The 16682-nt window shown below is 52.1% G+C and overlaps 1 protein-coding gene across 1 annotated transcript in view; it reads right to left on the bottom strand.

The window, feature by feature from the left end:
- The window catches only part of TBX22 (T-box transcription factor 22), a 33703-nt gene extending 18107 nt beyond the window's left edge, over window positions 1-15596 (bottom strand). Inside the window, exons 1-4 of the mRNA XM_060249510.1 lie at window positions 15463-15596; window positions 10662-10763; window positions 3510-3684; window positions 469-633 (exon numbers count right to left, since the gene is read on the bottom strand). Coding sequence (XP_060105493.1) covers window positions 469-633; window positions 3510-3684; window positions 10662-10763; window positions 15463-15485 — 465 coding nt within the window. The 5' untranslated portion in view covers window positions 15486-15596. The remainder of the gene's footprint in view (window positions 1-468; window positions 634-3509; window positions 3685-10661; window positions 10764-15462) is intronic.
- Between the last annotated feature and the right edge of the window lie 1086 nt (window positions 15597-16682).

Raw genomic sequence — 16682 nt, 5'->3', positions numbered from 1 at the left:
ACCTCGAAGAAAACAATCGCTATAAGCCAGGACACTGGGCCAAGTTTTCAGGCTTCAAAGCCGAACTTTCGGAGTTCAAAACCTGAACGTCAAGCCTGAATTTGGCTGTCGTTTCCTGGCTCCTTCTGAGATGGCCATGGCAGTCACAGGAGAAATCAGACAGATTATTCTGTGCTTTTCTGCAAAGTCACAAAGCAAAAATGGATAGATGCCAGCTTCAGACTTCTCTCTTGTATGAAGTGCCCAGTTTGCACTTTTCACTCCTTCGTTCTGTTTACAGACTACACTCTCAGCCTGTACCTGTCTCTCTCTCTCTCTCTCTCTCTCTCTTTTTAAAATAATAATAATAATTGTTTTAGACGTGCGACAGACAGAAAGATAAAACACACAGGATTAAAATCACATGCAGAAACCAAAACCAGAACCACCTAGCTAGTTCAGAGCCCCGTGAAGATCTGGGAAGGTTACCTGCTGGTTTTGATAAGCCGTGACGGTTGTGAACTCGGTTTCTTTAAAAGAGAAAGTCTGCACGCCAGCGGCTGGTAAGGACTGGATCTGGGACAAATCAAATCGGGAATCCTGGACAATGACATGAACGCGGGGCTTGTATTTGTGCATGGACTGCAAAATAATCTGTAAACCAGAGGCAAAATGGAAAGGTTACCCTCATCTCTGGAGAAGAAGAAGAAAACAACTAACAAGTCCAATTCCAAGTCTGCTTATTCCCTGAATTCAATAAAATGAACTCTCTCCGCCCCCCCCCCCAAATGTAAACAGGCTTGAAGTTGAGAAATCCATGGGGCAGAAATATCTCTAGAGTTTTTGAAATACAACATTGGAATGATGCCAGCGCTCAGTTCTGCACCCACCCTCCCCATCTAAGATGAATGGGAAATGGTTCTGGGAACAGAAGCTGCTTAAGCGGCTGCCTGGTCCCCGCAACCTCTCTTCCGTCACCAAAGAGACTCATCAATGTAAATGCAAAACTAAATAGTTCTTTTGTCTCATAAAACAAACAGATGGATGAGCTGGCATCAAACCATTGGCCTGTCCAGCTCAGGTTTTTTTAGATATGCCATGACTTCCCAATGTCGGGAATGCAAAGGCTTTCCCAATCACCGGCTATCTGAGATCCTTTATGGAGGGACCAGTGATTGGACCTGGGAGAGGCTCCAGGGCTTTTTTTGTAGCAGGAGCTCCTTTGCATATTAGGCCACACCCCCTCAATGTAGCCAATCCTCCTGTAGCTTATAGTAGGCCCTGTACTAAGAGCCCCGTAAGCTCCTGGAGGATTGGTTACATCAGGGGTGTGCGGCCTAATATGCAAAGGAGTTCCTGCTGCAAAAAAAGCCCTGGGGAGATCCATGCCCAGTGGCGCCAGTTCCCAGGTGAGGTGACAACCAGAAGGAGACCCGTGCTGTGCTCCTCCCCCATGGCTGAGATCTTATTGGCTGATGAGCAATGCTCCCCCTAAGCTGCAGAGTCCTGTGAGCAAAAATTCTACTTCGTGAGCTCCTGGCTTTCAAGTTGTGAGCTGCTGCATCAATTATTGTGCTCTGGGGCCATCCTTCCTGAGCTGAGACAAAAATGTGTGAGCTGGAGGCTCAAAATCTGTGAGCTAGCTCACGCTAACTCAACTTAGAGGGGGCACTGGTAATGAGATCATTAGTGGATCTCCTCCCCCAGTAGTTCTCCGAATACTAAGGTCACATCAGAAAGGATCTCTCTACCTCCATCTTCTTTGTGATGGTGGCCACTTTTCTCCCCAGTGGGGACCGAAAGTGACTTCTATCATTCTCCTCTTCCTTACTCTCACAACAACCCTGTGAGGTAGGCTGGGCTGAAAGTGTGCAGCTAGTCCACGGTAGCCCAGCAACCTTTCATGACAGAGTAGGGATTCGAACCTGGTTCCTCCATATCCTACTCCAACACTCTAACCACTACGCCACACTGCTTTCCCATGACCAGAGCACTGGTGGAGTCCCTTACCCATGGCAGCAGTACTTCTGCAGCAGTTCTGGCTAATTTTTGTTTGTGTGTGACGTGTGCATGCCTGGAAGTCATGGCAACTTCTGGCGACCCCTACTGGGTCATGGAGGACGTTGAGAGAAGTGGCTTGATACAGCCTGTCTCTGCCTCCGGGTCTTGGTATTTCAAGGAGGTCTCCCATCCAAGTCCTTGCAGGGTTGGCCCTTCTGAGAGCCAATTTGGTTAAGTGCGTGGACTCTTATCCGGGAGAGCCGGGTTTGATTCCCCGCTCCTCCACATGCACCTGCTAATGTGGCCTTGAGTCAGTCACAAGTTCTCACTGAGCTGTTCCCCTCGAGAGCAGTTTCTGTCAGAGCTCTCTCAGCTCCACCTACCTCACACAGAGAGTTAGTTGTGGGGAGGGGAAGGGAAAGGAAAGGAAAAGGGCAGGGTATAAATCCAATCTTTTCTCTTCTTCTTCTGCTTAGCTTCCAAGATAGGGCTTGTCTATGCTAACCAGCATATTTTGCAGAAGTTCTTGTACTATTAAGGGAACCATAGAAATGACCTGTCTCCCTGTGTCTTCCCTGTTATTGTGGCCAAGGTCAGATACCATGCTGCTCAGCTGAGCAAACCACATCTGAAATCTATAATAATAATAATAATAATAATAATAATAATAATAATAATAATAATAATAATAATAATAATAATAATAATAATAATAATAATAATAATAATAATAAATTTATTTTTATATCCCGCCCTCCCCCGCCAAAGGCAGGCTCAGGGCGGCTAATAGGCAGGGCTTTTTTTGTAGCAGGAACTCCTTGGCATATTAGGCCACACACCCCTGCTGTAGCCAATCCTCCTGGAGCTTACAGCAGGCCCTGTACTAAGAACCCTGTAAGCTCCTGGATGATTGGCTACAGCCAGGGGTGCATGGCCTAATATGCAAAGGAGTTTCTGCTACAAAAAAAGCCCTGCCCATAGGATTGCTGTAAGTCAGCTGTGGGACTTGATGGCACTTTCCACACCACTTGGAATGGTTCGGGGCAGAAACCAAAGCCCAGTGCCAGATTAAAACCCGTAGAGGCCTCTAGGCAGTCAAAATTTGGGGGGACCCCTTGCAAATTATCTCAGAGCCGGAGCTCCCACCCCGCCACCCGTGGCCCCAGCTGCAACCTGTAGGCACCTTCTCAAAAGCCCCTTTGACAAAGCTGCAGGGGAGAGGCAGAGAGAGGCAGATTTGGCGACAATGTCAGCAGCAGCCGCACCAGGCAAGCTGGGCAAAGAGTGGCTCAGTAGCTGGCTGCCTGTGCAGGCTCTGAGGGCTGCAAGCAAGGGGAAACCATGGGGAAAAGCTGGCCCGGGGCCCCTAGAAGGTGTGGGGGCCCATAGGCCAGTGCCTACTTGGCCTAATTCTTAATCCGGCCCTACCAAAGCCAGCCCTCCTGTGTTCTGAATGAAGCTGAGCAGAACTGCAACCCCCGCCCCGTCCTTCTCCTACCCCAGATGCATCATCCCAAGTCCACACCTACATGCCCTTTGTCGTCCATCTCATTGTTGGTCAGCTTCACCCGATCGAAGCTGATGATCTGTCGCATCCATGTCTCTCCGGAACAAGGGGAATCCGGGTGAATGTACAGCCGGGGCGTGATGCAGGAGTGGTCCGTGTTCCCGGCCACCATCCACTGGGAGCTGTGGTAGACATATCTGCCGACAAAAGCAGGGGACAAACCGATTACAGGGCGAAATTGTCAGGTCTGATTTGAAACACAAGTTCCACAGACAGCTTTTCCCCATATCCGTGAACAAGAAGAAGATATTGGATTTATACCCCGCCCTTCACTCTGAAACTCAGAGTGGCTTAAAATCTCTTTTATCTTCCTCCCCCACAACAGACACCCTGTGAGGTGGGTGGGGCTGGAGAGGGCTCTCACAGCAGCTGCCCTTTCAAGGACAACCTCTGCCAGAGCTATGGCTGACCCAAGGCCATTCCAGCAGGTGCAAGTGGAGGAGTGGGGAATCAGACCCAGTTCTCCCAGATAAGAGTCTGCGCACTTAACCACTACACCAAACTGGCTCTCACTGTGGTTGTCTATGTGAAGGTCTTCAGACACCCCAGAACACTAATGAGAGATTTTTAAAAACTGTATCATTCTGGTGGCACGTGCAAAGAGAAGAGCAGAGCAAAAGAACTTCTCCTTTGCATAACGAAGATCCCAGATTGTTTGGCTCCAGTCCTTCTTCCATGATGGCCAACATGGCTGCCCCTCCTCCGTTGTATCCCCACAACAACCCTGTGAGGTTGGTTAGGTGTCCTGAGCTCCCCCTGCCCCGCGGCCATGCCTGTGAGGAGGGCAGGCGCAGCGGCGCAGCAGAGGGGGGCTGGGTGGGCTCCTGGCACCTGCACAGTGCCGTCTCAGAGCCCCTCCAAGATTCTGCTATGCTGGCGTGGCTCACCTGCAGCCCCTGTTCAGCCTTCTCAGGCAGACCCGCTGCTCTCAGCTTCCCAGGTTGGCCAAGAAGCTGAGAGCAGCACAGGGGCTGGGGGGGGGGGGGGCGGAAGTGTCCCTGCAGGCAAGGTGGTGTCCGAGTGTTGGGATTAGCATGTTTGCAACACTTCAGTAATTATAGAGTTAACCTTGTTTTTGTTAGTGAACAGGAAGTCACATGTGTTTACTGTAACCTGTCTGTTAGCTAAAGAGAAAGCCATGAAAGTCTGTAGGAGGTCTTAGTTAAATGACCTGCAATGAAGTGTTGTGATTGGAAAACAATGTATTGGCTGTTCTGCATTTTACGGTTCGTCTTCCTCCCTTTGTCTAAGTTTGGAGAAGAGAAGCCATTCCTAGGTTTGTTCTCTAGCCGTCACGACGTAGGAAATTAGTGTCTTATTTTGCTTCCCAGTTTACCCTTCCCTTGTAGTTTTTAAGTAAAGCAATCATATTCTTTTAAAAACACGCTTGTTCTCTGCATATTCTTTGCTGCGCTGCTCATTTCTAACTCTGCTAAATAATATTTTTCTCTAAGAACATCCAACACCGAGACAGCCGCCTACCTTGCCTACTCCCATGTGCCGGCCATGACGGGACCACAACTTTGGATTGTGTGCATGTTAAAGTTGTTTGCAACTTATGGCCACCCAAGGAATTAAAGGCCCTGATCTGGATAGCCCAGGCTAGCCCAATCTCATCCAATCTCAACAGTTAAGCAGGATTGGCCCCGGCTACCGTTTGGATAGAAGACCACCAAGAAAGTCCAGGGTCCATCTTTGGAAGCAGGCAATGGCAAATCACCCCTGTTCGTCTCTTGCCTTGAAAGCCCTACGTGGCTGCCACAAACCGAGGACACATTACAGACAGAGTCGTGAACTAAAAACCTCCAAAACATTCTATCATGAACAGACTTGCTCATGATTGAAATGGGTAGCTGGGCTTGTCTGTCTGTAGCAGTAGAAAAAAAGCAAGAGTCCAGTAGCGCCCTAAAGCAAGGGTGTCAAACATGCTGCCGGAAGGCCAAATCAGGCCCCCAGAGGGCTCCAACTCACTGTCGTCTGCTTCCTTCTCCCTCTTTTGCTTCCTTCTGCACCACAGCTTGCTTTGCCAGACTGGCTCAATCGCACAGGAGCTACAGAGCAAAGCTCTTCCCTTGGGGAGGAAGTGGGGGAAGGAGAGCTAGCTTTGCCAGGCTCTCTCAATTGCACAGCAGAGCTACTGAGCCAAGCCTCTCTTCCTTCTGTTGGCTGAGGCTCAACAAACCAGTGAGGTGGATTAGGCTGAGTGTGTGTGTCCATCCCCTACCTATCTTTTTATATCTCCCCACCTATATTTTATGACACACTTGGCCCAGCCCAACAAGGTGAAGATCTGTCCCGCCTAACAAACGAGTTTGACACCCCTGCCTTAAAAGCTAACAAAATCGGTGGCAGGGTAGGAGCTTTCTTGAGTCAATACTCACTTCTCCAGATACCATGGATTTCCATTCTGTATGGCTAAATACGATGCCTTCAATGTGTGGTGCTCGTATATCCAGATGGATGGCCATGTTAGTCTGCCTGTAGCCGTCAAAAGGAGCAAGAGTCCCGTAGCACCTTAAAGACTAACAATGTCAGTGGCCACAAGTTTTGTTCGTCTTAAAGGTGCTACTGAAGACTTGCTCAGAACTTGCGCAAGGAGGGCCTTGGTTTCTCTTATTGAGTCCATCCGTCTCACGTTGGTTCTTCCTTTTCTCTGGCTGCCTTCGACTTCTTCTCCACTGTCTTCTCCAGTGACTCTCTGTCATCTCACGATGTGACCAAAGTACCAAAGCCTCAGACGAGTCATTTAGATTCCAGGGAGAGCTCAGCCTGGATTTGATCTAAAACCCACTCCGAGAGGTCCGTGATGGCATCCGTAAAGTGTCCTCCAACGCCACATTTCAAATCCATCCACTTTGGTGTGGTGGTTAAGCGTGCAAACTCTTATTCGGGAGAACTGGGTTCAGTTCCCCACTCCTCCACATGCACCTGCTGATGTGGCCTTTAGTCAGCCACAAGTTCTGGCAGAGCTGTTCCTCTCAGGAGCAGTTTTTGTCAGAGCTTTCTCAGCCCCACCTACCTCAGGCTCAGGTGTTTGTTGTGGGGTGGGGAAGGGAAGGAGACTTTAAGCTTCTGAGACGCCTTTGGATAGTGAAGGGCGGATATAAATCTTCTCCTCCTCCTTCTCCTTTCTCTTTAAGATCCATCTAATTCTAGAGCAGGGGTGGCCAAACTGCTGCTCGGGAACTACATGTGGCTCTTTCACACATACTGTGTGGCTCTCAAAGCCCCCACTGACCTGTCAACCAGCTTGGGAAAGGCATTTGTCTCTTAATGTCACATCTCCAAGCCAAGCCAGCTGGAAGCTTGGAGAATGCATTTTAAGTGGCTTTCTTTCCACCTCTCCCTCTTGCCTCCCTCTCCCATCTATTTCCCTCCCTCCCTCTAAATATCTGGCATTCATGACTTGCGGCTCTCAAACACCTTGCGTTTACACTACGTGGTGCTTATGATAAGCAAGTTTGGCCACCCGTGGTCTAGAGCCAAGAGCCCAGCTGATTCAAGGGGACTTGCTTTCTGCCCCCAATGCCGCCTTTTCCCAGGTGCCGTTAAAGGCAATTGAGGTCCTATGGCCCCCTGCACCTCTGGGAGCCAACTAGGTCCTAAAGGCGGAGCTGAACTATCCGTGGGTCCCCAGCCCCATCGCCTCTGTAAGGAACCCAGTTCTGACCCAGTATCAATGTTCCCTCTAAGCTGCAGAGTCTTGTGAGCCAAGCTTCTACTGTGAGAGCTCCTGGCCTGAAAGTTGGGAGCTGCTGAATCAACGAGTGTGCTCTGGGGTCATCCTTCCTGAGCTAAGACAAAAATGTGTGAGCTGGAGGCTCCAAATCTGTGAGCTAGCTCACGCTCACTCAGCTTAGAGGGAACACTGCCCATTATCATCTTCTTGGAGAGCCAGTTTGGTGTAGTGGTTAAGTGTGGGGACTCTTATCTGGGAGAACCGGGTTTGATTCCCCACTCCTCCACTTGCACCTGCTGGAACGGTCTTGCATCAGCCATAGCTAGCACAGGAGTTGTCCTTGAAAGGGCAGCTGCTGTGGAGCCCTCTCAGCCCCACCCACCTCACAGGGTGTCTGTTGTGGGGGAGGAAGGTAAAGGAGATTGTGAGTCTCTCTGAGACTCTTCGGAGTGGAGGGCGGGATATAAATCCAATATCATCTTCTTCTTCTTTCCTACCCCTGGACAGGCCTCAGGAAGAGCAAAACGGGCAGGGCCGGTTGCCGCAGCTAGGCAAACTAGGCGGTTGTCTAGGGCGCTGAGAGGGGGGGTACAAATTGGGCTCTCCCCCCCTCCGGTGCCCCGGGCAAGTGCTTAGCTTGCCCCCCACCCCCTCCCCACGGCGTCCTGCCGGCCCCCACACTTTTCCTTCCCTTCCCGCCTTTTCTGCCCTACCCGGCCCGCCCAGTCACCACCGCCCCCGCACCTTTCCTTCCCTAGCAGCCGGCCCTAGCCCTTCTACCGTTTCCCCGCGGGGCTACTCGCGAGTAGGCAGCCCGCCCGGTGACTGGGGCGGAGCTCTGCTGCCTAGGGCGCCAGAAGGGCTAGGGCGAGCCCTGGGTGGACAGCAGCCTGGCTCCCCAGCAATCTGTTTCGCTTGCCCGAAAATGTCCCCTGCTGCAGAAGAAGAAAATGATCTGCGCGGACAATGAAATCCAGAGGGGGGGAGAGCGAAGATGCAGCGGCCTCCTCCTCCCGCCGGCTCGGGTTTCGTTTCAGGCCCGGTTTTGCAAGATCTGCCGTCTCTTGGTCAGCCCCGGAAGCAAGAGAAGTCCCCTGCGCGTCCTCACGGTCGCTGAACGCGTGCAGCAGCCCCAGCGTGGGCACCTTTCTTTGGTTCCCCTCGCTTCCATACTCGGGCACGGCTTCTGAGTCGCTGGCGACCTCTTCTTCTTACCTCCCCCCCCCCCGCGCCCCTCTTACGTTCTCTTCCACCGATGGGTGTGTTCACACGTGCGCTTGGTCCACCCTGGTGCCCTCTACCTCTGCAGCGCCTTTGGGACCTTTGTTCAGGTTTCCCGGCCTCTGAGTCTAGGGGGGGCCAGCCCTCCTCCCAGCCCCAGTCTGAAATTGAAGACGCGGGACTCGGGAGCAGTGAACGTGGGGACTGGGCTTTCCGCTTTCAGTCCCCAGCGATCGGGTTCAACGGGCTGGATCGTGGACTTCATACTTTTCCGCGACTTTCCAGGGCGGACTCTTTCTCCCTTCCTCCAGCCGCCCGCGTCCCCAGCGGTTTGCAAAACGCGTGTCCTGGCCTTGGCAGGTCAAGATGCCTTGTGACCAAGTCCTTAACCCGAGTTATATTACGTCCCATTTCTTGCAGCGGGAGGATCCGGCGCTTTCTTAAATAGCTGGCACTCAAATCACACAGAGCGCTTGACTGCGGCCGGATCCGGGCCGGGGGGGGGGCGGCGCGGGGAAGGGCCGGAGCAGGGTCCCGATCCCGGGCGCCTTCCTTGGAAGGCAACTCGAGAGAAAGCAAGGGAGCAGTGGGGAGATTGGGGGGGGGGGGGGCTCGTCTTTTGAGAGCCAGTTTGGTGTAGTGGTTCAGTGCGCCGGACTCTTCTCTGGAAGAACCGAGTTTGATTCCCCACTCCCTCCCCTTGCACCTGCTGGAATGGCCTTGGGTCAGCCATAGCTTATCACAGGAGTCGTCCTTGAAAGGGCAGCTGCTGTAAGAGCTCTCTCAGTCCCACCCACCTCACAGGGCGTCTGTTGTGGGGGGAGAAGATATAGGGGATTGTTAGCCGCTCTGAGTCTCTGATTCAGAGAGAAGGAAAGGAAAGGTCCCCTGTGCAAACACCAGTAGTTTCCGACTCCGGGGTGACTCTGCAGACCTTTTTAGGAGGTGGTTTGCCCTTGCCTTCCCCAGTCATCTACACTTCCCCCCCCCCCCTGCAAGCTGGATCCTCATTTGACCGGCCTCGGAAGGATAGAAGGCTGAGTCAACCTGGAGCCCGCTACCTGAACCAGCTTCCGCTGGAATCGAACTCAGGTCGTGTGAGCAGAGGGCTCTGACTGCAGTACTGCAGCTTCACCACTCTGCGCCACGGCGCTCGTTCAGAGAGAAGGGCGGGGTATGAATCTGCAGTCTTCTTCTTCCTTTCTCTAAGGCCCTCCTCGGGTTCGGAAGGTTCGACCGGCTCCGGAGATCCGGTTCGACTGCAGTTCCGCCGGTTGCAAAGAAGATTGGGTTGGGGCCTGGCGGGTTTTCGTTTTGGGTTCGTTTCCCCACGTTTCTTGGAGAATCTGGGAAGAGCGTCTCACTCCTGCGCAGGCCCGAGGTCTTCGACGAAGCGTCTTTCCAACTTGGCTCACGACGTGCCCTTACGCGGGAGTAAGCCGCACCATGTTCAGTGCGGCCCTTACTTTGGGAGTCAACAGACGGAAGCCGCGGTCCCGGCCTAAAATGCGGCAATCGGCATGCCTTTGGCATTTCTTCACCCTGTTTTAGATCTGATGGTTTATGATAGAAAATGTTTCTTCTGCCTCTCTGCCCGCCCAGAGGCCTCCGTGATGGGCGTGATGGGAGAGAGACCCAGAGAAGCAGCGCCAGCAGCAATCTTTCGAGCACCCTCCAAGCAGGTGGGTCACATCGACCTGGGATAACTTCGGCTCGACAAGTCGTTAAGAAACACAACTCGAACGCAGATCCCGCCCACCCCCCAGGGTCGTGGGAGGAGGAGGAGGAGGAAGAAGAAGAAGGTGATGATATTGGATTTATATCCCGCCCTATACTCTGAATCTCAGACTGTGATCACACACACCGAATAATGCACTTTCAAACTGGATTTTGCAAGTTCCCACAGTAAAATCCAGTTGGAAAGTGCATTGAAAGCGCTTTATTGAGTGTGTGTGATCCCAGTCTCTGAGCCGTCACAATCTCCTTTTCCTCCCCCCCCCCCCCACACACCCCAGACACTCTATGGTAGGTGGGGCTGAGAGAGCTCTTACAGCAGCTGCCCTTTCAAGGACAACTCCTAGCTGAGCTATGGCTGACCCAAGGCCATTCCAGCAGCTGCAGGTGGAGGAGTGGAGAATCGAACTCGGTTCTCCCAGATAAGAGTCGGCGCACTTAACCACTAGACCAAACTGGCTCTGGAAGCCTGGCTCTTACCTGTATCTTTTCGAGTCGACGGGCACCACGTCGATGGCGATGTAGTACTGTTTCACCGGATCCAGGCCTCGCACTTTGACTCTCACCGAGGGAAACATTCGCCTAAGGAAAGAAGAGGAGCAGAAGGTCTTAGATCCCTCCGCCCCAATGTCCCCGCACTGGATGACCAAACCCTGGCCGATGCATTTATTCTGTATTGAAATGCTTCATTTGTGTCCCTTTCTCCCCAATAAGGACCCAAGGCGGCCTACAGCCTTCTCTCCTTCGTTTTATCCTCACAACAGCCCCGGAAGGTAGACTAGCCCTCGGGCACTCTCACACATGCTACTTCAATCCACTTCAGTGACAGTGGACTTTGGCATTTCACACAGTTGCAAAGTGCACCCAAAAGTGCCTTATTTAGTGTGTGTGAAAGTGCCTCACACTGCCCTAAATAATACGTCTTGCAACTGGTTTTCCCCCGTGTAAGAACAGCCAAAACCCAGTTGCAAAATACATGATTTAGTGCAGTGTGAACGCACCCAAGGTGGAGGCTCCACCGCGGAACTACCGTGCATTTCAGTGGGTGCCGTCACACGCGCTCAGTCATGCACTTTCAACGCACTTTCCAAGTTTCCATACACTCTCCAGCCGGATTCTGCCAGTTCACACAGTAAAATGCTGTAATGGAAAGTAGATTGAAAGTGCACGATCGAGCAGGTGTGATTTAGCCTTAGGACCCCCGGGCAGGCCTGTCGAGGGCAGATGTGGCGAGTGAGGATTCCAGCCCTGTTGGAATTCAAGTCGGTGGTCGGTGCGCTGCCCTTTATAACCCACTAGCGGTGAGGGAGGGGGGAGGCGATTCTACCAGCCAGACTCTGTGCAAATAGATGTGACCAGTGGCCACAAGAGCCCTGGAAATCAGCGAGGCTTCCTTGCGACGTAATATTAATTGCAGAATGCCGCGTGTTCTCTTACTACTAGTAGTAGCAGCGACAGTGTTAACGCTACGGGACACTTTTCGACAGCTAGGTTCACCCCTAAAGGGATGATTTGCACTGACGTTGAGCTTGATACAGCCTAGTCTCGCTGGAAGAGAAGACTTCCAGTTCCTATGGTGGTTTTAGTAACTACTAAGAGTAGTACTGCTCAACGCTGGTCCTGGAAGCAGCAGACCTATGCAAATAATGGCGAATGGTAGAAATAGGGCTGGGCCAATTCAGGGCGCTGGATATGAGGTTGATCCTTTTATTCACGATGATGATCCTCGAAGCACTTCATTTGTTTACTGTTCTTTATATCTCGCCTTTCTCCCCCATGGAGCCCCAAAGCGGCTTGCATCTCTCTCCTCTGTTTTCTCCTCATATCAAACCTGTGAGGTAGGTTAGGCTGAGAGCGCGCGACTGGCCCAAGGTCACCCAACAAGCTTCTGTAGCCGGGTGGGGATTCAAACTTGGGTTTCCCAGATCCAAGCCGGAGGCTTTAAACACGACATCACACCAGCTGCCATCACACGCACTAGAGAATACACTTCCCCTGCACTTCCCAACTGGATCTTGCCAGTTCACGCAGTAAAATCCCGATGGAAAGTGCATGGGGAGTGGACTGAAAGCGCATTATTGTATGTGTGTGATTGCAGCCGCCGTCTCCCTTTACTGTGCTGGAGAACCAGTAACTTTTGCTTCCCGACCGGCCGAGATGGGGGTGGGGGCGGGGAGAGCGACAGGTTGGCCTTGCCAGCAGCATTCAAGCGACAGTCCTTTCCGAAACGACCTGCTTTACATACGAATTGTAAAACCGTGTCGTTTTTAAAACACGTACACACCAGCAGTGGGAGAGGGCTCCAAAGGCACTTTAAGGGGCACCTGTGGATTCGGTTTAAGCCCTGGCGTTAACCCCAGCTCCTCGGAGACAGGCGCACACTTCTGCATTTCTAAACAACGTCTTTTTAAAGGGTGGGATGCAGTGAACTCTCAGGAGGGTATATCATTAAAGGCCCTTGAAAGGGAGACGTAAACTTTGATTGCCGTATGATACCCATATGTAACCCTCCCTCTCTCCCGCATCCCAGCAAAACAGAGCTTTCATTTGTCGTTTCACTTCTATGGCCGCTGCTGTGGGGAATCTCTCCGGCAACCACAGAAGAAGCAACCGCCGTAACTCTCCTTTCCCGAGGCCGATTCTCTGCTCTGTCGTTAACTGTGCTATTTTATTGGCCGCGGTCTCCGGCTAGCGCATAAAAGAGTCGATCAACTCCAGAGGCCGCCGATTGCTCCAAGCGAAGCACCCGAAAGCGAAGGCAGAGAGGGGGCGGGGATAGTTGTGAGCTTTGGGGTGACACAGAACTCTTCTTCAGTCATAGACGAAGACGGTTTCTAGAGGCTTCACCCTGCCGGGGATGTTTTAACCCATTAAAATGATGCCACATTCGGGGCGGGGGAATTTGAAGGGGGGGGGAGTGTCCTTGGGAAGGGCCTCCAGTGAAATTTGGTTGAACTGTGTGTCCTTAGACCGGTTTGCACGACGTTTTTCTCTTTTAATTTCACTTCCCCTGAAATTAAGGCCTATGAAACCAAAAGGGTTTAGGATTCTGCATCTGAAGGCTCCACGGGGCTGAAATTTTTTCCCCCTTTCTGGTTGGGTGATATAGCGCGGACTGTACAGGATAGGTATTTAACAGTGTCCCATTAAACAGGAATTCCTTCGGTATAAATTAGAATCGAATCGGGTCGTCTGTCTTTCCAGATCCGAAGAGAACGCGAACATGAAGTTCCATTGCAGTGACCAAGGCAGCCTCCAGAAACCGGCATGCGATCCTGGCTAGGTTTAATCCTAGGGAAGCCCCACTGATTTCTAGAGGATGTACGATTCTCCAGTAAGTGCAAGAAGCATCGCGTGGGGTGGGGTGGGGGGGGTATTCCAGAATGTACATTCCACAATTCGCCCTCCTAGTCCAAAACTGCCGTCCTGGACAGAGGGGCTACGATCACAGACTAAATAATGCCCTTTCAATCCATTTTCAATGCACTTTCCAACTGGATTTGGCCAGTTCACACAAGTAAAATCCAGTTGGGAAGTGCATTGAAAGTGGATTGAAAAGGGCATCGTTTCGTGGGTGTGACTGCAGCCAGGAACTCCCATCTAAGCGCATTGCTATCGGTGTGGCCTAAAACCGGAATAACTCCGCCAGAAAGCGCGCTGATTGCCCCACCGCCTTCACTAGTCCCAAATTAAGATGCAGAAGATCGTATCTCGATGGAATCAATGAGCCGGAAAGTGTCTCTGGGTTTGAACGATCCCCCCCCCCCACACACACACACTGTTGGATCTGCGAGGGACTCGTTTATAAGGGGAGGGGGGGAAACACATCTAAAGAACAGGGTGACATTCCTCGAAATCTAGTCGTTGCACGGCCACGACGTCATTTCGCAGGCCGTCAGCGACGGCTCGCTTTCAGGCTGAGTTCTCTGTGTCAGCAACATCTGGAGCCCATAACAGCGCAGTGGGTTACAGTGCGAGATCTGGGAGGCCCCAGTTCGAATCCCGACTCGGCTACAGAAACTTTGCTGGGTGACGTTGGGCCTCCGCCTCACCTCCCTCGCAAGGGTGTTGTGAGGCTAGACGGAAGAGGAGAGGACGGGGGTTGTTAGCCGCTTTGGTGGTTCCTCGGCGGGGAAGGAAAGCGGAATACAAATCCCCCAATAAAAAAAAACCCACATTTTTGGGTCAGCCTCCGCTCCAGAGACGCAGACCCAGAAGCGGCCATTTGGCCTGGGTTTAAGTGCATCACAAGGATTCGGATCGGGAACGGAAGGTGGGAATCCGAATCAAACCGGAGGGAGCTCCAATGAACTCCCAGGAAAGCGAGGCAAAAGATTCTTGGGAGCCCGAGACCTGGGAGAGCCGCTACCAGTCAGTAGCGACTCCACCGGCAGAAGACGGAAAAGAGATTCAGAGGTCCCTGCGAAGCAGAGAACCGGATTCGAATGGTGCCTCACGGGGGCCAAGACGCAGAAGTCGGTGCCTCTCCCCTAACGTTAAGCCAACGTTGCATTCAACGAAAGGGACCGGAGGAACAGGGCGCTCCAACGAGATGAAAAAGCTCCCAGAGGGACCGATTCCCCACCCCGCAGACCTATTGATTTCCATGGGACTGTTAAATACGCCCAAACACTGAAATTAGTGGCGTTCGACAAATATGGAACTTTGCCTGGATAGGGCCCTGTCGAAATAGGATCTGGTCATTGTCCCCAAAAGAAATAACGATAAATCTCAAGCAGGGGCGCGTGACTGGGAATGCAGCAGCGCAGGGAAGAGGAATCTTTTTAACAACAACAAAAAAAGAAATTAAAAGAAACGACCGTCCATTTTATTTTATTTTATTTAAAAAAAAACATATTTTGCAGTCCTAGAGAAAACACGAAGGGGCTCCCCAGAATATATGGTGAGAGGAAAAGGCTCTGGCTTATTTGGAAAATGGTTTTGCTTTTTAGAATCCCGGACCAATTTCGCACTAGACTTTTAATCCTGGTTTAGCCCAGTCCCCAAGATGACATTCTACACTAAAATCAGAGAATCGCGGAGTCATAGAGTTGGTTTCTCTGATTCTTTGGTTCTAGTGTAGAATGTCAGTTTGGGGACAGGGCTGAACCAGGGCTAAAGGTCTAGTGCGAACAGTCTTAAGGGGATATCGTTGTGGGCCTGCGGTAGCGCCCTGGTGGCGTTCGGTGTTCGGGAGCTCCGGGAACAAAAGGGGGCCCGTGGGGCGAGGCGCGGGCCCGTGAACTCAGGCGCGTGACCCTGCCTCCCGTCCGGTCCCTACCTGCCGGCTTTGGTGATGATCATCTCCGTCCCGATTTCGTGGAACCTTTTCCAGAGCTCCGAGCCTTGCAGGTCCACCTGGATCTCCCCCGCCGCTTCTCGGGTTTCCTCCGGAAGGGCCAGCGACGTTTCTCCTTTGGGCTTCTTCTCTGCGGAAGGGGGGAGGGGGAAAGGGCAAGGAAGAAGAAGCGCTCACAGACTGCAGCCACACACGCGAAATAATGCCCATTCAATGCCCTTTAATTCCATCTGGATTTGGCCAGGTCACAGGGTAAAATCCAGCGGGAAAGTGCAATGAAAGTGGGCTGAAAGTGTGTTCTTTCGCATGTGTGTTTGCAGCCACTCGGCTTCAGAAGGACCAGCTTCCCACTAAACCTTTAATTCTGGTTTAGCCCCGTCGCCAAGCTGACATTCTACCCTGGACTCATAGACTGCGATCACACACACTAAATAACGCACTTTCAGTCCTCTTTCAATGCACTTTCCAACTGGATTTTACTGTGTGAAATGGCAAAATCCAGTTGGAAAGTGCACTGAAAGGGGATTGAAAGTGCATTATTTAGCATGTGTGATCGCAGCCATGGAATCACAAGAGTTGGTTTTTCGGATTCTCTATTGTAGAATGTCAGTTTGGGGACAGGGCTAAACCAGGATTAGAGAGGTCTATCGCGGTGGGAAGAGGGAGGGGAAATTCTACAATCTGCCCCCCACACACACACACACAGAGATTTGTGCCCCGCCTGGGTTTTCTTATTCGGAGAGGTGGTCGGTTCCCATGTGCGTAGAAACTCGCTTTAGCTCCAGGGCTTAAAGCGAGAACAGCAAGTTGGGGGCCGGGGCTGAAGGGAACGCGGTGGAGCTCCAACCCGCCCTTGCTGCAGCACATTCAGTTCTATGGAAACGTTTTCTCAGCCATCCCGCCGGTGACCAGAGCAGAGATTGGCTCTCTTGCATGGGCTGCCATTGAGTTTGGGGTAGTGGGGCGGCCCAGGAACAGAACCAAGGCCACAATGGGTCCACTTTCTGTGCCCCCAGGGGCTTCTGCTTCCAGAAGAGTACCCAAGTCCTAGGCCTGTGGAGAAGAGATCCCTCGCTCGACTTTAACACCGAAAAAGGCCAGGCCTTTCCTCTGCGTTTGGGTCAACTCTTCGAGGAAACGTCAGAAGCAAGCTTTGTGACCCCACTGGGTTCTTCTTCGGAGAAATGAGAGAGACGGGATCC

Source organism: Heteronotia binoei, chromosome 11, assembly GCF_032191835.1.
Source record: "Heteronotia binoei isolate CCM8104 ecotype False Entrance Well chromosome 11, APGP_CSIRO_Hbin_v1, whole genome shotgun sequence".
In the NCBI taxonomy this organism is placed as follows: Eukaryota; Metazoa; Chordata; class Lepidosauria; order Squamata; family Gekkonidae; genus Heteronotia; species Heteronotia binoei.
This window is presented reverse-complemented; position numbering and strand designations above follow the sequence as displayed.